We start from the raw sequence: 24,197 nt of genomic DNA on the forward strand, positions 1-24,197 counted from the left end.
CCAAATACTCAAAAGTGACTTACATAACACCACCAAGATGATCAAGGGAGCACATTTTCTATCAGGAAGAGTGAATAAAACTGGACTGGGGGAGTCTCAGGGATCTAATCAACGCATATAAATAGCTGAAGGGAGGGTGCAAAGAGGATGAAGCCATGCTCTTTTCAGTGGTGCCCTGTGCCAAGGCAAGAGGCAATGGGCACAAACTGGAACACAGGAGGTGCTGTCTCTAAACATCAGGAAATACTTCTGTAATGTGAGGGTGCCTGAGCCTAGGTTGCCCAGGGAGATTGTGGAGTCTCCTTGAAGATCTTGCAAAGTCACCTCAATATGTGCCTGAGCAACCTGCTCTGGGTGTTTGCCTGAGCATGGGTTGGAGCAGATAGACCCAGAGATCCCTTCCCACCTCAGCTATTCGGTGACTCTGTGATATGACCTGCTGCATCACAAGTAACTTATTGTAACAAAAAAAAAAAAAAATCAAGCAGAACAAAAGTAGAATATTTATCATAGAGTTTTGACTGAAGTAGATCCTTCTTCTCCCCAAAGTCTCTTTAAATTCTTAAAGTTTCTTGAGCTTGACTGCATCCTGTTGTGAACTGACAGGATGGCTTACAGACACTGAGCTTTATCAAGACAATAATTTTAAAGTGATCACCAATTAGTTCTCACTTTTTCATGCTTAATGTGTGAGAAACATGAGCGACAAATGTGGAGAAGTATCTCTGCTAATTTCAACAGCCTTTAGTAAAGGGGCTGATGTTAAAGTCCCATTTAGCATGATAATAATCCATAATCAGTTCACTGCAGTACTATCACACTTAGGAGAAGCAGAGAAAAGCAAAAAACGGAACTATCATTCAGAATTCCATTAACTTTAATAGCAACAGAAAAGAGTCTTGCGAACTTCAGTTAATCTCATATGCCTGCAAGTATTTATTTATTTATTTTGAAATGCTTTACACTAAAAGAAAAAACTTTTTCCTCACAAATTACTATTACACGTTTCTGTTTGGGAGCTTCATTTTCCTCCCAGTTCTCTGGGAGCAGTTGGAAGAGCCTGATGAATGCAGCATTTTAATGACACAAGTGGTAAAGATTCAGGAGTTCTATTAAAAGTTAAGCTTGAGAATAGAATAACTACTTGAAGAAGAGTGAACTTTAAATGCTTCAATGAATCAAATACAGCAGTAAGAATTAGGGGACATTTACAGGATGAACACTGTTCCTACTGCTGCTGCTTTATCTGTGCTGCATCCATCCACTTCATTCTTTCAGATCACATGAAACAGCTCCTCTGATAACAGGATATGGAACTTGGTGTCAGTGATCCAGTACCAAAACATAAGAAAAATAGAATGGTAATTAGGCAGCCCCCAAGTTTTTTTGTGTTTGTTTGTTTTTTTATTTTAATTTTGGCTGCAAATTGACCACTTAATATTGGACTTTTTCCTCCAACTCTGTTCACTTCTTATATTCTTCTACATTAGTAGCAAAAATGGAGATCTCAACACAGAGCATCAGTCAGCAACCTGCACTCCTTCTCTTGTTGAAGCTCTGGTTGCTGCACCCCCAAAATTTTTAGATGTACCTTTCCTACTCAAACATAAGAAGGAGAAACCTTAGCAAGGGATAAGGCAGGACAGGGATTTCTACATTTTTTTTTCTCGTCCTGTTGTACCTCTCAGCAGAGGTTAACCAGCTAGAATCGTGAATCTGCTGGACATGTTAGAGATGAGAGGAGGTTGCGATTCTCTACAATATTTCCCTATCCCTCTCTTTTTTTTTACTACCTTCTGACCCTTACTCCTCTAAATACTTGTTTTCTTCCATGTTATTTATTTTTTCTCTGATCTCAACTTCCATCTCCACACTCCTTCAAGGAACATGAGCAGGAGGGGAACAGTGTTAGAAGGGTGTTGATGGCTATTATACAACTGGAGATCTGCACAAACAGCAGCCAGTGGTGGCAGAAGACAGGACCCCAACCATGAAACATCATTGGTGTACAGAGGTACAGGACTAGGAGGTTGGGCTGCATCATACCTCTTACCTATTGTGATACTGCTGTAGACACTATACAGCACCCCAACAACACTCAACAATTAGCTTGTTTGACAAAGGACAAGCTACATATTTCCGTCAGCACTTCTCATTTTCAGATAGAAAATCCTCTGACCTCATGCAGACAAAACACTCTAGGTTTTCCTTCCTTGTCTTGGCTCTAGCACAATCTGTACAAGTGCAAATGCTCCAGACATACATACACAACTGGAACACTTAAATAGAAAACCATTAATACTACAAAGTCTTCTACTGAGATGGTTTTATAACAGTTAAACTTGAGCAGTATGAGGTTATCCTTATACTGATATTTTGCTATTTTCTTCTGGAAAACAAGAAATAAGTGCTGTAGTTTCTGTTGACATATGTGGGAGAAAAAAATGATTTTAAATAGCTGCAAGAAACTTTTCAAATTACTCAAAGTAAATGGTTAGAAAGCCACTTACCCCCAGTTGCCACAGTAATTTCACGTAGAAAATGGCCATAAAATGGAAAATCAAAGGACAGATTCACTCTCTGAAAGGAACACCAGAAAATAAAAATCGATATTGTGCAGAAAACAAAATGAAGAATACTCCAACTAAAATGTCTGTTTCAATCATTGCTTTTTATTTTTTAGTGAAGCCTCATTATTCTAAATTTGCAATTGCCAGTAGCTAACTAGGAACAATTCTGGCACTTAAAAAACTGAAAGCAGTGAACATTCAAAACTGAAGACTTTAGAAAATTAAACACATATCAAACAGACATTATAACTACTTAATAAGAATGCAATTAAGAAAGATTTGTTAATTTAAAAAAGGTTTTTAAACCTCCTTGCTAAGAAGAGCCATCACTATATAAGTTTTACAATATGCATGACACCTTTGCCAGCAAGTGGTTTACTCCTGAGCCACATGCCTCTTCAGATTCAGATGTTCTCCCTGACCCCCTGCTGCTACCTGGTTGCTTATCTGATGAAAACTGGAAAACAGTTTCTTCGGCAAACTCAAATGACACCACTTCCCAGACCTTCTGCTTACTAACAAAGACCTTAAATTATTTACAGAGAAAGAAAGCAACAACAGTACTAGCAAACTTACTGCAAATTTTAAAAAGAAAAAAGAAGGGGGTGGGGAGTGGAGAGTGAACAGACTTAATTCCTCTGTCAATCTATCCTATATCAGCTGACATCACAGCAGTGAACTGTAATTTAATGATCTGGAGAACAGATTTCTCCTCACCTACGGTCTTCATAAAGTACCATTCAAATTCACACTTATTTTCCCTCTCTGCTTTCTCCTTTCTCATCTATTCCACTGCTCTCCCAAAGCTTGTTAACTACTGTGGCCACTCAATTATCACTTGGTGTTCTACCTACCTCAACTCTGAGCATATCAGTAGTCCTGGCAGAAAGAACTGCTGAAATTCCAGTAAGGTCTTTTCATGGCTTAAATATTATATCCCATAGAAAGATTCCACATGCATAGTGGCCTGTGGCTCTGTATTATTCGGCATTTAAAAGGAGCTACTACAGAAAAAAGTGTTGAGAAGAAGTGTTATTGATTGTCTTTCATCCCTAAGCTTTGATGTCTCCACTTAAGAAAGGAAAATAATTGATAATTTATTAAAATTGAAAAAACAAAACAAAACAAATAAAATAATTGCTATCTTGGGCTGTTTTCATTGTTTTTCTTTTTTCAAATAATAATTGAGATTTATGATCTCAGGAAGGATTATATTTACATCTCCCTGAAACATTTACAGAATTACTTAATAAGAAATTAACAGCTGAAGATTTACAGCAACTTTAAATCAGATTTTCTTTCCACTTAAGAGGAAGATAGTATTTTGACAAGATAGTGTTTTCTTTTATAATAAGAATACAGAATTCATTTGCATTGCGTTAATTGGAATGAGTAAGTTTTAATGACATCTTTTGTGAGTATGTAAATATGTGTACGTAACCAAACATTTAATCACAATGGTATACGCAAAAGAAAACATAAAAAATTAAGTCACATTTTGAATTTTTCATAGCCGGAAAGTTGTATGCTATGTTCATGTATGTGTTCCACTCAGATTATGTCCTTGCTTTACCTCACATAATTTCCATGAATGCGGTTAAAAATGACCACAACTTCTCTCTATCCTTTTCTTCTATTAGCATTAACTTTCTGAATAACACAATAAACATTAAAATGCTTTTAAGGGGGCACAGTTGTCTTTCACTGTCCTTTAAATTGTCGTAATAAAGATAATAGTTTAACGATAATGTTTGTAATAGATAAAGACTTGATCCTATGCCCACTCAAATCAGATATAGATCTCCCATTGACTTCAATCAAAAAGTAATGCCCTAAATTCTAACAACATAATAGGCACTTAGTATTGGCAATTAAACAGTGTAATAGTGTATTAAAGAACTAAGAAGATTTGAGGAACATTTTAAAGTTTAATATTTAACAGCTACTTGCTATAGGGAGAGTAAATCAAAGTCCTCATGCTCAGGAGTCTGAGCTGCCAGGCTCCGATCTACTATGCTCCACATCAATCTTACATCCAGTCCAGGTGCATTATTTCATTTTAAGCCTCTTGAAAAATAATTGAACAAAATATCCTCCTTGGAATTAACATTCTGAAGCAAGAAATCTCACAAACCAACTCGAAACAAAAGTGCTTAGAAAGAGAGCATGGAGGGAGTTATCTTCACTAATTATTAAAACAGGTTAAAATTTCTAAATGGAATTTCACTAATATTTAGGCCCCAGGCTCAATAATTATTATGTGTGTGTGTGTGTGTTTATGTATATATATAAAGTTTAATAAGTGTACATATATATATATATATATATATATATATATATATATAAAAGTTTATATAAATATATATAATTTATATAAATATATACATAAACTTATACTGGTATTTTTTAACAAGCTTAATTATTTTTGCATGTTTCCATTCTCTCCATTACCAGGTTTGGTTTACCTTTTCTGTTCACTCAACCCCATTAAAAACAAACTGTCTTAAGAAAATAGCTGATACAGTGTTTTATTAAACCTACTCCAAAGAAATATAACTGCCTAAGTCCTCTGCTTTTGCATTAGCCCTTGCTTATTCTAGTCTCTTAGACCATGAAGAAATTATCTTATGATTTGGGCCCTTGTCAGACAAATGCTACCCTATTCTGCCTTTTTGTATTCAGAGTTAAAAACCACAGTATTTCTTCTTGCTGTCACTTACATTCCCCTGAGACAGTCACCTGGCTGGCGTCAGGGAGATAACATATAAACTGAGTGAAAAGAGGAATTTAATTTGACTTTTTCTCAGCTTGGAAACTGTTAAACACCGCTAATTCTTGGAACAAGCAGACAAACAAAAAAAAAAGCAGCCCCAAAAGATGCAAAAAGTAAACCAAAAAAGCAAACAAACCTTACAAGTTTCACGAAAAGCAATTTCAGCAATTTACTTCTCAGCCCCATTCTGTCTCTAATGAAATTAACAGTAACATTTCCTCTGACTTCAGAGATGAAACTAGTTTACTGTTAGATAGTTTGAGATCTAACCTTAAAACAGAGCATACATATATACCTTAAAGACATTTCTGAAGGACTGTTACATTAAATACAAAAACGTTTCTGGAAATCTTTCGATAGCAACACAGTTCAGAATTTTAAATCTTAACTAAAATTCAAAGATGAAGCTCTGAACAGGAAGGAGTATTTTGATACTTAAAACAGTTTAATTGCTCACAGTTGAAAAACATCTATGACAGTAAAAATAAAAAGTATAACAACTTACTGCTGCTTGTCGATGAGTATTGGAGAGGATCCCATGAATCTTTACTTTGTCTTTCTCCATTTGGTCTATATTGACCCATAAATCCCGACTGGTAGAATCATATGGGCCATACGTCCTTGAAGTATAATAATTATGATCTGTATCCTCCTAAAAGGGGAAGGAGGGGAACACAGCAAAGAGAGATCAGAATGGAATATGCATTTTACTTTTATGTAAAATTCACACTTCACACTCAAAATTCCAAATGTTTTCCAGAATATATTTCTGCCTCCAACCATGAGCATTTGGCAAGGCAAATACTTACCATAACATTATCTACCTCCAAATCATAACCATACCATACCTGTAACCACATTTATAAAAATCTACAGCAAAATTTATGATATTTATGATGGCAACAAAGTGAGCTGACGATTAAGTTCATGTAACAACTATCATATTATAACAAAATGATAAGTAGTACTCAGAGCCAACACCTTAATGGGATTTTTTTTTTTTTTTTTTTTAAGTTTTCTAAGCATAATTTATTAGAATAGCCTTTAAGTGAGCATCCATAACATTGTTAATAGCTATAGCTTTACAATTATTTCACTTTAGATCTCCAAAACATTATTTTAAGGTACATTTGCCATTCAGAGAAAGATCAATACGTACATATATTTATGGAAAATTTTTTGCAGTCTTTAAAATGAAGTGGTTGCTGCCATGACCATATCACAGCAAATTCAGAGAGAAAATATAAAAATCCTAAATGTGCTATGTGAAACCATGCTAGTGGACCACCAAATTCTGCAGCCAGAATATATATCCAACACCGCAATCCATTTCATTGTTCAGGTGATAGTCAAAGTCTAGGCAACATCTGGTTACTTTGGATGACAGATGAGACGCCAACACTCAAAATAATCTGCATGCCATTCTACTGCAATCAGTTTTTACTCAAAATCACATAAGTCACTGGCTCTTATTTAGCACATAAAAAAGTGTATTTCTGAGATCTTTTATACAAAAATATTTTATTCTAGCTACTGATTAGTCAACCTTTACCCATCCAAAGTTTTTAACTGTGAAATATTTAAATCAAAATGTTGTCAGTTTTCTGTTGAATGGCTACAAAAAACACTGCAAATTTACCGTGTGAACATGCACCGCTGTGGAAATGAAATCACAGGATTCTTCCATAAGTTTGCCAGCTATCAGGAAATGCTTTACTGGTAAGAACAGATACCTAAGAGTCTTCATTCTGACAGATGTGTTTAAGGGGTTTGGTTGATTCTACCTGTTTCATAATACATTCCACCAACCGTAGGAAATTAGAATGTTTAGAAATAAAAGAAGCATGTTAACATACGAAAAAGTAAGAAAAGAGAAAGTAGACAACATGCCCATTACTACTTTAAGAAGCAACAGAAAATTAATTAAGGTGCTGATGGTTAAATACAAAGTTTTTTGTTTTTTTCTTTCTTTCTTCCCCCCCCTCACTTTCCAGGTATTTTTGGTAAATAAGAATAACTTCCAGTTGCTTCTCTGTAAGTACAGTTTGTCCCAAATACTGCACATAGATGAAATAAGATGCACCTCTATTTTATTGACAAGTACACCTTCTACAGCAGCAGACTTTTCCAAAAACTTTTTTTGCATCAACTATTATTGTTGTCAACCTTCCTGAATTTGAAGGGAATGTTTATTATTATGGGAAAATAAGTTATTTTTTACCTGAAGCAATCCTCAATGTTGACTTGCCATCTTACTGTGATTGTAAAGAAAACTAATTTCATACAGTTTTTATGCGGGATATTTTCTGATGACACATTGAATATATTTTCATACTCTCACTACAACTAAGTATTCTCAGGTGTGCTGTGTGTATACATTGCTCATGAAAGCTCAGCACAGCTGAAGACTAAGCCTTTTTTAAACTTTTGGCGTACATTACTTGTCAGACTCTTGCTAGATATTCATTCTGTAAGTCATACAGTCCAAATGTCACAAGGCTGTTCCCTCAACAACTTCTCTCCCCTAACAAATAAGGACTTCAAACGTGCTAAGTGTGCTCTCATAGACTAGGAAGTGTGGTGTAACTGTGTGTGCTATTTATCAGGAAGAGCTACATTATGCTCCAAGATATATTCAAATTGCTAACTGGGATGCGAACCAAAAGTGTACGTGAAAATAATACAGAAAAAACATGAAACAATGAAGTTCTCTCTCACTGAGGTAAGGCACCGTGATTCAATGACGATGCGATCTCATATGTGAAAGAAAAGAAACTTTGAGAGTCCCATGCTTACACATGCTCCTTAATTTAGGTTAGGAATAAGATCCTCTGTCAAATCTATGTGCAAGAATGCTTTTTTTTCAAGTACTTTTTTCTATTCCATCCAAACTGCAGACAATAATGAATACAGTTTTACCATCTTTAAGGCTATACTTTAAATGAAGCAGCAAAAAAAGCAGGGAAAAAAGCATCCAAGGATGATCTCTGCTGCTGCACAACAGTACACCATAGAGAAAACACTAGTTTCTCTGTAAGAGAGAAATATATTAGCAAAGCAAATTGTTACAGTGTATACAGACAGACAGCAGTTAGATTTCAACAGCTTTAGTTCTGGCCACCTTCTCCCAGTCCTTGTATCCATTGAATATTACATAGCATTAAAGTAATAGAATTATTAAGGTTGGAAAAGACCACTAAAATCACCCAGTCCAGTCATCCACCCTATTTCCACCATGCCCACTGTGCCCCCCAGTTGCATCCCCTCCCTGGGCAGCCTGACCACTCTTTCCAACGGGCTCACACAACACCTAATTTATCACTGTATTTACTTGAAAATTTAAATAATTGGTTTTGACCAGAAAAAAACAAAATCCAAGGAAACTATTTGGAAATAGTTGCTATTAATTGTTGCTACCTGTAATTGAAGATAATTAGACTGCATGTCTATGAAAACACAACTGTTCTTTTAAATACTCTAAATACTGAAATGATGTTGTCAGATTTCCATTGAGACAACACCTCAATGAAGGAACTCTGAAACCATAACGGATACAAAGTTAAAACTTCATAGATGTTTAGTTTTGTCACTGGAAAAACAGGAACTGGTGTATGGTTTTTAACAAAATTAATTATTGCCCAACTATTGCTAATATTGCAGACTATGCATACTTTTAATGAAATTAAAGTGCTTCTGGTTTTTGCCCCAAAAATCAGTACTGAGAAAATTCATAATCAAACACTATGTTCATAAATTTGACTCTAATTCTAATATAATATGAGTATTTATAGAGAAATAGCTTATGAAATTAATCTGTAATTGTCTAATTATGTTTTCTAAAATTTGCATTTGCACAATAAAACAGAAACCCTGGAAGGAGAAAACAGGCAATTAAAGAACATTTTTCAGGGAGAGAACAAACATAATAAAAAAAAGATCAGGAAATTTCGAAGGAGGAAATGAGTAAGCAATTAAAAGTATTTCCCTAATGAAGAAAATTAGTCCTAGTAATTCACTTCATGGAAGAAAATAGAACACCCTTTCTATTAAAACAAGCCAGCAGCAAGATTATCCTGCATGCAGACAACAAATCCAGTTTCCCCAACATTATTTGTACCAGTCTCACTCAGCACTAGTTATTTCCTTACTCCCTCTCTGCATCATGGCCTATAACCCCAGTAAAATAAAGCTATAATTAATTGCTGAATATTTTTGTATTTTCATGAGAAAATTAATCTTACCATTCTGCATGTTATTAGTAGCCACCAGATAAAAACGGTGCAAGAGAGCAGTACGGAAGTGACATGGGACATTGGACTCTGGAATCATAGAATGATTTGGGTTGAAAGGGATCTTTAAGATCATCTAGCTTCAGCCCCTCTGCTATGGGCAGAGACACTTCCTCTAGACCAAACTGCCCAAAGCCACATGCAGCCTAGCCTTGAATGCCTCCAGGGTTGGGGTGTCCATAACCTCTCTGAGCAGCCTGTTCCACTGTCTCACCACCCTCAAGGTAAAGAATTTCTTCCTGATATCTAGTCTAAATCTACCCTCTCCATTTTAAAACCCATTTCCCCTTGGCCTGTTGCTACACGCCCCTATAAAAAATACCTTCCCAGCTTTTCTGTAGGCCCCCTCCAGGTACTGGAAGGCTGCTATAAGGTCTCCTTAGAACCTCTCTTCCATAGGTTGAAGAAGCCCAGCTCTTTCAGCCCATCCTCGTAGCAGAGGTGTTCCATGCATTTGATCATCTTTGTAGCCTCCTCTGAACCCTGTGTCCTTCTTATGTGGAGGACACAATACTCCAGGTGGGATCTCAAGAGTGCAGAGGGGCAGAATCACCTCCCTCAACTTGCTGTTCATGTTTCTCTTGATGCAACCCAGGATACAGTTGGTCTTCTGGGCTGCAAGAGCACACTGCCAGCTCATGTTGAATCTTTTATCAGCTGAGACTCTCAAATCTTTCTCTTCAGAACCCCTCAAAGGCCACTCTGCCAAACCTCTAGCTTTGCTTTGGATTGAAAGAGATGCATGTGCATGCTCAGCCCTACCAAGCATTACAGCCATTAGCAGGAGAAATGAGGGAGCATAGGAAAAGACTGTCGATGCTGAGATGCAATCCTAATAGGTAGATTAAGGTCATGGAAAACAAAACAAAAAAGACACTTAACATGCTGCTTTCATTTAACTGCATTTTAACACAAAGCATGCAATTATAGTTGTAACACAGCAGTGATACAATTTTAAAGATTTATAGGATCAGATGCTCCCTGACCTTTCACAGAGTAAAAGCACTAATTTCACAAGATAGAAGGCACACTAACTACTGCATGGAAGGCTTGTGGAGAATACATATAGTGGCTGCTTTCTAGAAAGCATGGTTGTTATAAGGAGTTCTCTGATGCTCACAAATACTGATTTCATTTAATAAGTGCTTTGTATCAAGGATAACCTCTGCTGGTCAGTTTCTTAACAAAAACATTTGCTGTGTATGAATCTCAGGAAATATAAAATTTACAAAACTGCCTTGTTTTCACACCCGCAAAGCCACAGTCTTTTATTATGTTTTATGGTTGTTTTTTCTTCATCCCCCTCTCCCCAAACCCCCTTCCTTTAAAGATCTGATGAGGGAATTACTTTGTAAAGACAGACAGACCCCATGTCATTCACATCAGAAGCCACCAGGAAACTGAATACAGCCTGTGAACTTCGCCATTGATTGCATAAGCATTAGCAAAAATCTATTTTGAACATCATATCTACTTAGAATATCATGTCTAATGAATGAGAGAAGCACATCCTAGCAAAAGAGGAAATCCTCTATTTGCACACAGTGGCATTAAGAACTTCATCTCACACTGTATTCTCTAAGAATAGACCATATGAGTTCCCCACAAAGTACAGAAATTCCATCCAGGTACATGATGAGTCCTCACATAATGAGATTTTCCGAGGAAACTGAGTCCTAGAAGTGCGCAGATTTGTATCTGGAGTCTCTTTCGGTAAACACTCAATGATACCATCAGCTGGGCTCAAACCATAAGCCCTGAGCTCATGACTTTTGTCCCTTTGCATGCATATGGATTTCTATGGCTCTGTATCAACTTGGAGCTTAAGCACCAAGGATTTTAAACTGCACTTTCCTGTCTGAGTGTCTGACAAACCTATAATGGAGAATCACACATGCTGACAAACAACCTGGCAGAGAATGAAGCCATAAACCTGTTATTAATCCAAAAAGCCATTTAGTCTTTCTGGTTTTGTAAAGAGTTAGCTTGGTGCCACTGCCATTTTCATGATATTCAGCTCCTTCTGAAAGGAAGCTTCCCTCTTGGGGATAGCTAGAAAACAGCCAGCCTATTTAGGGGTTATTACAGCAGTTTTACAAAGGCCCTTAGAGTGTCTTGTCATGAGAGACAATCTTCAAAAGAGCAAAAGTTTCTGCAACATCTTACTTAAAGGAGAAAAAAAAATAAAAAAGAACAAGTAACTCACAAATCAGTTACAGTAGAGAAATGTTTATCATGCAGTTTTGTTTCTGATTTGTTGGAGTAGGACTTTGAGAAATTCTCACAATAGGCCTCTGACTGCTATGCACCATCCCCTCCCCTAACATGAAAATAAATGGAAGACATTTTAATAAAATTACTATGAAATCAGTACATTTATTTTATTGTGATTATTAAACATCAGTTTATTTTATTCATTTTTAGGTATGTATAAAATTGAAACTCTAAAAATGATTGTAAATGTAATAAAACTAAGTACCAGGCCTAAACTATAGCATATTTAGTTTAAGTCTACTCCCTTTCAGTTTAAAATCACTTCCCATTGTCCTGTCATCACACGCCCTTCTAAAAGGTCACTTCTCAGCTTTACTATAGGCCTCCTTCAGATACCAGAAGGCTGTTGCGAAGTCTCCTTGAAGCATTCTCTTCTCTATGCTGAAGAGCTCCAGCTCTCTCAGCCTGTCCTTATATTGAAGGGGGTGTAAATACTGTGACATACCTACAACCCCATTTATACAGTGTTTATTTTTTCCTCATGATACAGCATAAGATCAGTTTAACAGCATCCTGTATTTTGTTTTGTTCTTCTTTCTTTCCTTTGGATGCAGGTATTGCAGCATCTTCAAATGATTCTAGCCTATTTCTTCTCCAGCGCACATTCAAGATGGAATAGGTAAGTCTTCCATATCCCTTCTTAACTAGAAGTGATGACAAGGTAAACAGAACAGCCAAGACTCAGTCACCCTAAGGCCTCACAAAAGGAGGGAAGACAGCAAACCCAAATCAGGATAAACAGTGTTAAAGCTCTGGGCAATCAAATTAATAGCAGGAGCTGCAGTTTTAAGCTGACCAAGACTTTCTGTACGTCAGTTCAGGAAGCTGCCTCCAAATTTGCATGTGCTGTAATTCCTGAACAGTTAATGACACATTTCAGGAGTCACAGCTGAAAATATAAAGCAGTAGGCTGTAAGAATGAGTGACAGACATTAAGTTGATACAAACAGGAACACTCATTTACTAAAGCAGAGCTTTTCTTCTTGTAAAATTCAGTCAAAGGTGACTAAAGTAAGGATAATGCCTAATTTGAAGTTTTCACATTACTCAGTGTGACTCCCTATTGAAACCATGCTGTTCAGACCGTAGCATGCTCATCCTAGAGCCTGGGTGCTTAAGAATGAACTGCACTACCACGACTTCTCTAGAGATCATAACATCTAAACAGATTGCAACCAAAACTACAAGTCAATCACTTTCTAAATTAGCTCCCACATATAACATTATTGAATCATTAATTACTAAAACATAAAGCTGGGTGAAATCCACAATGAACATACCAGATTTCATTCACACCTTAGAGGAAAAGATAGATATGAATAAATTATGAAGCTGTTGCTCAGATTTCTATAGCTCTTTGGAAATCAAACACGGTTACTGTAGGTAACACAGCTCAACACACTTCAGAGCAAAACAATCCAAATACTGCCTGTATTGACCAGGGCTGAGATGCAACTTCTAAGCACAAGAAGAACCCAGTACCATGCAAGTCTGTAAGACATGGTTCAAATCCTTTAGAAGACCTGTATTCTGCACATGCAAAAAGAAAACATCCAGCATAACCTTTCTGCCAAAAATATTACCAGGCACTTAAGGCTAGACAACTGAATTTCCTCTTAAGTTCCCATGGTCTCTATCTCATTTTTTAATTCTTATCTATTTTTGTATTTGCTGTATCCCTTGTGAAGGCACTCCAAGTTGAAAGTGGTCAGAAAGGAAGTGAGTGGAGCAACCTACCCAATGCACACAGCCACAGCTAACACTGCTTCTATTAGCTGATTCTATTTTCAGCCAAATTCTGCAAGCTAAGGCTGTGATGTGCATGACTGAAAGAATTCAGGAAAAAAAAAAAAAAAAAAATGTAAGCCTGTCACTGATACCTCCCATAGCTTTTCAGTCATGAATTCAGTGATTCTGGAGTAATTGTAATGTGCTTTAGGAACATGGAGATGAAGAGGGAAACAGAAATGTGAAGTATTATCATCAAGAAAATTCAAAGGCAGATTCCATTAAATTACAAATCCCCTGCATCCTTCCTTGCTGTAAAAAGTCATTATCATCAGAATGTTAAACACCACACATGCCAACACAGCTAAGCATGTGGAAATGAACAAAGGATTACCATGGAGAATTGCAAATTCCCTTACATAGGAGAAAGGAAAACTCATTTTTAAATTTCTTTCCTTCCCCCTCTTCCTCCATGGAAGTTTAAAAGAAAGAGAGCAAGTGATCCCTCAAGTATTAACCTTTTTATTTTTTCAGCTATATTTGAGTGAGTAGTAGAATCATCATTCCTTTAGATTGAGAAAAATGAAAATACCAGTACAATCATTTCTTCAGCACTTATTGCAGGGTTGATAATGAATTCAAGTCCATCTAAAGACCATCACAATGCACGTGTCACAATTGCTTTGATTTAAGCAGTTAACAAATCCAATATAAAGATATATATTAAATTTTTGTCCAGTTTAACTTTTTGCAATTGACAGGAAACAAGACAGTGACATATGGGTCTGTTGGCTAGCCAGGAAGTATGACAACACCAGTAGAAACTTCAGCTGGACAAGTCGGGGGGAGGGGGGTGGGGAAGAAAAAATTAATGATGATCCCAGATTCTAATTCTAGTTGCAAATGACATACTGTTTGTTCTGACTTAGTAAAAAGGACTACAATTTTGAATCAGTGAGAGCAGAGGATTGGTTGTTTCACATCACCAGTACAGATTTGAGAAAAAAATCACTTTCTAGCTCTTTTTTGTTGTTGTAGATATTAAAAATAATCAATGAAGTGCTGGATTATAGCAATAATTTACAGAAACTTGTATTTGACTGAGAACATAATCTGAAAAAAAAGTAAAAAAAATATTTTTTACCCCTCAATTTGAGGAAAAGGAGACTTGTTGAGATCAAATGATGTGTTCGTTAAAATGACGTTGTTAGTTGGAGTAATTTCTTGAAAGTTTTGAATGTGAACATTTTAAAATGTCAGCTGAGTTCTCAATAGCAACAAACTCTTCTGCGCATAGTAAAAGCTGTTTAGAAATACTGATAGACAATCATATACATCGTATCCTTAAGTGATTTTAACACTTAAACATTTAAAGAGCATATTCTAGTTCTCAGAATTTAATATGACAATTGAATACAAAGCTTTTTATTTTCAGGGCTGACTGCTAGATAGAAAAGCCAAGAGATATCTATGATTGTTTCACTGAACTCCAGCATGTCCCAAGAAGATTCCTGCTGTAAATCCTAAATTTCAGTTTTCATCTTTCAGCTTCTCATTGTGGGGAAAGAAAAGACATTTGATTTAGAGATGCAGTGCCAAGAAGGCACAAGAGCAGCAGTACTTTCTCAGAACAGACATTCTTTTAGTCCAGTCCCAGATTTGGAAGCAGATCCCTAATAGAATAGAAGTCACAGGCAGTACCAATTTCCTCCCCCTGATCCGTCCATCAAGGTCCACTAATCTGCCTTTCAGGAAGTACCTCTGGGTTTAATAACTACCATGAAATTTAAGTTTCAAAAATTTTTCTGAATTTTTAAGATTAGGCATGTGCAACATTAATGGTTAGTGAGTTCCAGCACTTTCAGTGTAATGATGTATGAAAGAGAGGAATCAGGTGAGGTACTTGTTTAATCCTCTAAAACATTACAGAAACATCAGCAGCATGAATGCACATTCCAGCAGACTTTAGGCTAAGTTATGCTCCCTGAAGTCAGTGAAGGAACTACGTTTTATATAATGTTTAAGATAAAATAGTCAAAGACAAGCAGAGTCTGAATTGGTGTAGATCCTACTACAATAAATATCTAACCATAAAATATGTATCTTGTGACAATGCTTTTAGCCCAGAAAATTATGTATTCACTCTGATTTAAAATAAATAAAAATCACGAAAACATTTACAACCTAAGAAGGAAGCTCACATTTTCCTTCCTTCTCCTGAGTCCTTTATGCACAAAAATAGCACAATTCGGTAATTATTAACGTAACTGTTATGACAATGAGTTTGCAAGTAGCCTGAGTAGCTGTAACCATATTAAATCAGTTAAATTTGATTTCTTAAAACAGAACTTGCAATAAAAGATTGTGATAGAAAAACCCCACATATACTATATCACATGCATGTATGTATATACAGAAACATATATAGAAACAAGATAGAAGTGGGCTTGGCCAAACTAGCAGCCCTCTGTGCAATTACCATACTGCTTAGTTTTGAGACTTCACACAGTTATGCACAAGTTTTTTTACTTTTAATACAGTGCACTGGAGCAGTAATTCCAGGAACACCTTATCGTTTGTTCAGCTGAGTGGAATTTAATCGTAACCAGTATTTTTTCCTTGCTCAGACTTGCAGTAAGAGTAGAGCAGTGGGCATGCTAACATCACTGCCAGTAGCTGAGAACAATTACTCTCAAATCCCAAAGGTTGTCACACTCAATCCCTTCTGCTGTTTTTGCCAGTCAGAATCAGACATCTTCAGTGCTGTCAGGGGACTGGGACTGATAAGGGAGAAGCCTCTTTTTGAACAGTAACTCCTGGAGAAAATGCAAAATTTAGCATACGTGCACTGCCAGTAAGGAATCCACCAGAGTTCTGACAGACAGGATGCTTTCCAGGTCTAAATTACAAGGATTGCTAAAAATGTACACTTCGAACAACATCTAGAGAAACTAAAGAAAGTAGAGAAAAATAAGAGTGCCCTCTGTTAGCATCAACTGTTTTAGCTGAAAGCAGTACACAAAACAGTTATCAGTCATATCCACAATTATTATGGACAGGGATAGAGAGTAAAGTAAGAAACAGCCAAGTTTGATTTGACATATTGTGTTCAACACACTGCTTCATGCATAGAACTGAATCTTCTAAAGTATCGTTCATTCTGTTTTAAAACCTTACATTAAAACCTTACTTTTTTTTTTTTCCCTCCCTGTTTTCATGCTGAAAAGCAATAAAACCTTACTACTAGCTTAGCTGCAGTCAGCTTAACCCCGACTTCACTTTAACCTATTATTTTGTTGCTGGATTTCTTTTTTAAGATTGTGAAAGATGCAGTTTGTTTTGATGTAGCATCTCTATAAAATGAGAAGTTCCACAGTAACTAATGCCCCACACTTGTTTTGCAAAATTTGTAACCATATGCTATTAACAGTGTATACGGTATGTTACAGATAGCTTCACTTCAAATTTTCAGCATTTTATTTCTCAGCGTTGCATAGTTTACTGTGGTTTAAGCTGTCAGAAGAATCAGGGAAAGGGAACGGTAAAGCAAAGCAGTCTTTCTAGAAATCATTTTAAAGTCTGTGCCTGGAGCCGCTTGGCTGAATATCTGGAAAAAAATGATACCAAAATTATAAATGCTGGAGAATAATCTCTGTACAGAGCTCTTATACAATGACTGGTCACCACCTAGAAAACAGCAAGTATTCTAGACTTTGAAAAAATATGTCACATTTTGTGTGACAATAATCATATATTAACACATTATTAAGCCTCTCTTTTCAGTGCCCTGTGGCCATTCCTATATTAGAGAGTACTGTGGCAAAACAAGAAAGCATCTGCACAGGTAGTAGGAATCTGGCATCCACACTAGATGCATTTCAAGGATCAGCTCCTCTTCTAGTAAAAGAGGAACAAGAATCTCTGCTACTTGCTTTCATTACCTTTGCATAACTACAGCGTTTCAGCTATTAACGTGAAGGTCAAAATGCGATCATGAATCTAACTAGAAGCATTAACACTGTTAAAATAAAGTCAATTACTTAATAACCATACTTCTATGAGAACAGGCAAAGAAAGTATATTTGTCCCAGTTTTATACTTGTTTGAAAGAAGATACGTTAAACTAGACATATTTAGTGAGACTTATTTTCATGCTCATTACTTTTTCAAGGACATATAGCGATTGCAACAACAAATCCTAGCCTACCCATTGCATTTCCTGGACTTGTTTATCATAAATAAAAGGCACTTCTGTATTTTCTGAGCACAGTAACGAAGAGGTAATTTACTCAGCAAACAAGCAAAAACAAAAACAAAGCCAATCAACCCTGACTCTCAAGATTGTGAGGAGGAATCCCAAAATAGATTGGAAGGGGGAAAACAAAACAAAATAATAATAATAAAAAAGAAACAGCAGTAGTCACTTCATATTTCTCCTATATAAGCCTTATCAGCAGAGGCTCTCATTTTTTAAAGAGGAACACTCCAAAGCTTTTAAAAGGGCCAAGAAGTCAATCTGTTTGCTCTGTATCACCACAATACTGCATTTTCAGAGTTCATTCTGCTGACAATATATTTCCCAGTCATCTAAATGCCATCTTCTTCAAGGATTTTTCCAGGGCTGTAACATTTATGTCCATCTGTACAAGACAGCATCTTACCCCTTTCCACGCTTATTAAGGTCTCACTCATTTGTTCTGGTTATATTATGTAGTAAAAATGCAAACATTAAAACATGTACTAACTTGGGCCCCAGAAAGCAGATGGGACCAACCTCCACCCTTGAGAACTTTTTAGATTTAAAACATCCTAGTCTCTAACTGGCACATTATTAAAAATCCTATTAAACTAAGAGGAAGTAGTACTTTCATAATCTCATACCATTTTATGTGTTTATGATAATCATTTGCTATAAATTAATCTTACCTTATTATCTCCAGCTCACTGTCAGCTCTCCAGAAAGTCTATAGATGTCATACACACAGAAGATCTACTCTGCAGCACAAAGGTGTTCTTCCTGCCCTTTGCCTTTTTCTTATCACTATCAGTTTTGGTTTCTGCTGCCACCATTCTCCACCTTGGACCAAGCAGTTCCTGTCCTCCAACAACAGGATAGACCTCTGAGAAAGTCCCATCACCTCCTTCTGAAGGCCATGCCCATTTCCAACAGTTCTGCACACAATATGAATACATCCAATGCTTGAGCTTATCTTTGCCATATGTTTCAACTTCCAGAGAGTCTGATTCAAGAGAAAGACTTATTTAAGAAAACATCTGATGCATCAGTTTGCATGAGTTCCTTCCTAAAGAAGGTCAAACAAAGCTGAGAAAGGTGACAGTGAACATTCTTGGCATGCCAAGTGGTTGCACTGTTCAGGCTCGCAGACCAGAGGATCAGCATAAGACAATGTGACCACTATCATCCTTCAGGATGGGGGCATGTCCACCCCGCAAAAACATGATTAACTGACCAACAGTGCATTTTCTTGAGGCTGCTCTTGAAGGTCTGAAGTTCATACTCCAATGATCTTAAAATAATTTATGGATTCCGGAGACTTGGAATGGTGCTATTCTAAGGGAAAAACTAAAGCAATCTCACTGCCTTGAGACATCAAGAAAAGCTAAAGGACACAAGCTATCATACACACAGATGGATTTTATCATTTGCCACATGATGGCTGTAAGGATTTGATCTCACAGGAAACATTCTGAGTTATTTTTAAAGGAGATGCAAAAATTAATTGCCTTTTTTAAAAGAAAGTAAAATCTAAGTAGATAGTAAATTCATCAGTGTAAGGAAGAACAAACAAAAATTAAAAGATATGTTCATTACTAATCAGGCTTCTAGTGGAAGATTCTCCCACACATGCAAGGAAAGTCTACACAATAACTCAGACATAACAGTACATGTGATAAAGAAGTGTTATAACACTGCAGCGTCATTAAATATGAGTGACAAGTAATACTCATTCTCTGGATTTTCTCCCAGAAGACCAGCAACACATGCAGAAGAAGAGTTTAAAAAAATAAATCAATATACTCTCCAGCATGATGAGTTCCTAAGCTGCAGAATACTGTAACATCTGGATTCCTCTGCTGTGAATTCTGGTCATACATTTAACATCTTCTGCAAAGCCAGACACCAAATTTCACTTCTTTTTGTAAAGAGCCTGTGTGTTGTAGCAGGGATTTTACAAAAGGATCTGATAATGCGCAAGAACAGAATTCAGTTATTTTACTTTGCCAGGGAGACTAGACAAGGGATATAGGGGCGCACAGAACCTGAAGTTAAACTCAGTAGAGACTGTATACTTTTGAGGTTAAGACTCTGCAGTGCCATTAATCAGGCAGGAAAAACAGCTACGGAAAAACCATCATTCAATATACATCCATTTTCCAGCATTCATTTCTCTCCCAAAAGTTGCCAAACACAAGTATTAGGGAGGCAGCTCTGACCCATTTCATTCTATAAGAGCATGGCACTCAACGGACTGGAGACACACAAGACAACGCATACAGATCTGCATGTGAGCCATGGAAAAAAAAAAGTCAGCCACAGAAACACTCCTGTATCCAAGACACCTTCCACTTTACGTGCTAAAATAATTAGAAACAGGATTGAACTCTTTTGTGCTAGAGTGAGCTGCTACAAGTATGGTTAGATAGTAGGGAATGGAGAGGCAAAAAAAAAGACCAAACCAAACATACACAACAAAAAACACAAATCATTTTAAATCAAATTAAAAAAGAAAAGAAAGAAACCACAAAACACACCTTTGAGAAAGGAGTTAATACTTTGACGCATCATCATGTTGACAGACAAGTTTTACATTGCATTCCTTATTGTGTAAGTCTATAATCTTAAACCTAAAAATTGTTGTGTTTGAGAATGAGCTCATCAACAATGGAAAAAAAATAAAGCACTGAAGCTTCGGAAGCAAAGATTGAAAATTTGAAGTATAGTCTACTACAAGCTGTATTTTTTTGATAAACACAATGGAGATTTTATTAATTGGAAAACAGCTAATACTAGTACTTAAAAAAGAAAAAATAATCAGCACTAATACAATAATTATTTACAGTTATTATCTGTGTGCAAAAGAATGTTAATACAGCCAGTTCATTTTTAAATTTCTAAACTAGCAATTAGAGATTAAATTAAATCCTAAAGTATAGGAGTAATAACTCAAGATTTCCCTTAGATGAATTTCATCCATTTTCTTTCCTGGAGGATAAACTAATGGGGAAATACTTTCAACATCTGACATAGAATACTTCTCATCTCTCTAGAGTCTCTTTCCATTTCTAATAATTACTCTTCACATAGACAAGACAAAAATCTCACAGATGGAGGTACTTAACTTTCAAGATTCCTATGTTTTTTTGTTTGTTTTGGGTATACTGCTTCCTTTTCCAGATAAGTAAAAAGCACTGCTATAACAGAACTTTTCACAACTGGTTTCCAGAGAGACAGACAACTTCAAGAAGATCTTCACAGAAATCAGGAGGGATGTACTCCATTCCCAGAGCAGGAGGAAAAACAAATTTCCACATGCTTGCAGGGACAGATACACAATCACAAGGCTAGATTCAATGCTTGAATGTATTGAAGAACTCACCTTTTGACTTATTCCCACCCCCTCCATTCAAAAACAAGTAAAATAAAAAGTGAATTTCTACCTCAATCTGGGTGGCATTCTCATGTCCCTCTTCAAGCAACAGATCTGTGAAACCACCTGGCTCAGAGGAATCCTGCCCCATACTGGCTCTGTTAGTGTTGACTGATTTAAGAGACTCTGAGTGCCTTCTCCACCTGTGGCTATTTACACGTGCATCCACTTGCACATTTTCTTCCACTCCAGGGAAGCTCTGAACAACTTCATAAAGCACACCTGTTTGAGAAACAAAACAACAAGATTATAAATCAGCTGGGACTATCCTTTACTAATCATAATCTAAAACATAGTAACATTAAACTTTTTATAAATGCTTTTAACTACTCTGTAGAATAGCTAATTATCTCTCTGATGAACCAACAAAACCATAATAGTCTGAAAGAATAAACAGCATATAATACCTGAGAAAAAAACAATAATTTGGACTAGGTTTTGTAGGCTCGTCTAACCATCCTATATGTTTTCCTGCTTATTTTAAGTCTAGGAAAAGTTTTCCATCTTATAACATTAACACTTGTCTACCCATAGGTGCCACTTTCCAAAATGAAACGAATGCAAGAAAAATAAGCACCTAATTGAAAGAAACTGATGCCCTAAAATAAAGGAGACAGAGAAGAACTGAAGTTGTGTATCAACTTAGCCTCTGCTGCTAAATTTATGTGGAAATAGCTTGGAAGCCACAGTGATAGGCATCCAAATAAACATTCTGAGAGGCATGAGATTCCCATAAACCTCCGCTCCTGTTTAGAAATAAAGCTGACCAACTGATAAACGTGAATGGTGTTTGAAGCCTGCAGGCACCCACCATATCCTCTGTAAAGCACCAATGGAGACGGGTAGTGTGCTTTATATATTCCTTTTGCAGTTTATTCATATTGTTCACAACTTTTTCATGCTGGCATAGCTACCAAAACAAATCCACAAGTTCTTAATTACTTTCCAACTCTCCCAACCTAAAAGTCAATCAAAGTAGTTTTTATTAATTTATTTCAGTTATCATCAACAGGGAGTACAGTATGGCTCAAGTAATTTATCACACTTAGCACTAAAAATCAGACATGCTTTTCATACTGCCTTGTATGCACTGGGCCACAAAGGAGAAGCAGAGGAATGCTCTATTTTGCATTTTCCAGGAATAAGAGAAACTTGTTTTAAGAGCAGTACTTGGAGGCTTTAAATGAAATGTTAGTGGCAAAATAGAAGTAATGAAGAGTAAAATAAACAGTACAGAAGAGATACACCGGAAAATAGTTCACTTTCAGTAGCAGTCTGCTCCTTCAGTTTGGCAGTAGCTTCTGAGCAAAAGACGCTACTTCCAAGTTCCATACTAAGTATCAAATATGCTGTCTGGACACAAAAGAGATGGAAAAATAGAAAACTACCTACCAAAGGATTAATAAATGCCATTTTCCTGCATCACAGATGGTTTAGGAGTGATTGCTACAGGTGAATCTTAGTCACAGAATCATTGTGTGCCCCGGTGGCGCAGTGGTAGGAATGCCGCATTGCAACACCGGAGGCCCTGGGTTCGAATCCACCCTGTGGCGCAAGTGGTAGAAGTGCCGCTCTGCTACACAGAGGCTCGAATCCCGGGGGGTTGGACTCGACGATCTCTAAGGTCCCTTCCAACCTGCACAAGACTATGATACTATGATGATGATTTGGATTGGAAGGGGTCCTTAAGGGTCATCCAGTCCATCTTCCTTGTCTGTAGTGACATCTACATGGTGCCAACTCTCATGAACTTCACCCACATGACAGCAGGACATTCTGTTTTTAGCGTTACCACTCCTCAAAAGGAAACGTTAAGTGCGGAAAGTCACTGCTTTTAAATCAGTTTCTGGGGTCAAAGGAAATGGTAGATATCAACATTATGAGGAAAAATGGATGTAGTCAAACACTGGAGACAAGACCAGACCAGCCCGAGCCGTACAACCCCTCTTCTGCTTCTCAAAGCTCTGGGAGGGTTCCATGAAGGAAAGAGAAGAATGTCCTAAAAAACAGAGATATTTTTCTTATGCAGTCAGGCCCAGGTCGAGCAAGGGACTTACACTCTTAATAAATGCAAGAGTTGCATTACAGAAAAAATTTCCATAAGAATTTAAGCTCTGAGTTATCTTTTTTTTTTTTTTTTCCCCCCTCTCCCTTCTAATTGGCCAGAAATCCAATCAACTTATTTCCTAAGTTATTTAATCACTCTCAACCACATGCTGTTGTAGTACTGTGTGACTTAGAGAATTCAGAATTTAACAGAGACACAAAATAAAGAATCTCTAGTCATAACTTTCCTCAGAACCTGAGAAATCAGGCTTCTTTTCCTTTAATGGGTGGCTCTTTGAAACATGTTTCCTTGATTTTCTTAAAAGGCTTAGAAGACTTGTCTTCAATAAATTGCTACTTTGCTGCCTGCTTCATCAAGCAATCAGCTGCCAGATGCAGAGGGACAGCTCTGCAGATGAACTTAATCACTCCTCCACTATCTTTATCAACACCAATTCAAAGCAGCCCTCCCTGCTCCAACTTAGAGTTTTACAGGGATAGGGATGCCCAAAAGCTAGCAAATAGAAAAGAATCTGACATAGTTGCAGATACATGCTTTCTGTCTGAGATGCACAACAACAAAGGCATGATCCATGGAAGTAACATGAAGAAAGAAAGAGTCAAAGACACATTCACCCTCATTTCGCGTTCCCACTGCAACCTACTCTTCTTATGGTCAAGAACTAAAATGCTGAGGTAATAATCTAAATTAGAAAACAGAAAATACTAGTGTTAGGGGAGGTCTCTAAATCCTATTCACCTCAGGCTGAGCCTTGCCTGTAAAGGAAGGGATTATTATAATTTGTCTTCCCAAATCCTGAATAAAAATGAATATTACATCTAAGCT

The 24,197-nt window shown here is 36.8% G+C and overlaps 1 protein-coding gene across 2 annotated transcripts in view; it reads right to left on the minus strand.

Annotated features, from left to right (window-relative positions):
• The window catches only part of PLXDC2 (plexin domain containing 2), a 225,109-nt gene that overhangs the window by 86,668 nt on the left and 114,244 nt on the right, over positions 1-24,197 (minus strand). For both annotated transcript variants that reach the window (XM_032443073.1, XM_032443074.1), the window contains exons 2-4: positions 21,315-21,526; positions 5,849-5,995; positions 2,511-2,580 (exon numbers count right to left, since the gene is read on the minus strand). In XM_032443073.1, coding sequence (XP_032298964.1) covers positions 2,511-2,580; positions 5,849-5,995; positions 21,315-21,526 — 429 coding nt within the window. The remainder of the gene's footprint in view (positions 1-2,510; positions 2,581-5,848; positions 5,996-21,314; positions 21,527-24,197) is intronic.

Source organism: Coturnix japonica, chromosome 2, assembly GCF_001577835.2.
Source record: "Coturnix japonica isolate 7356 chromosome 2, Coturnix japonica 2.1, whole genome shotgun sequence".
In the NCBI taxonomy this organism is placed as follows: domain Eukaryota; kingdom Metazoa; phylum Chordata; class Aves; order Galliformes; family Phasianidae; genus Coturnix; species Coturnix japonica.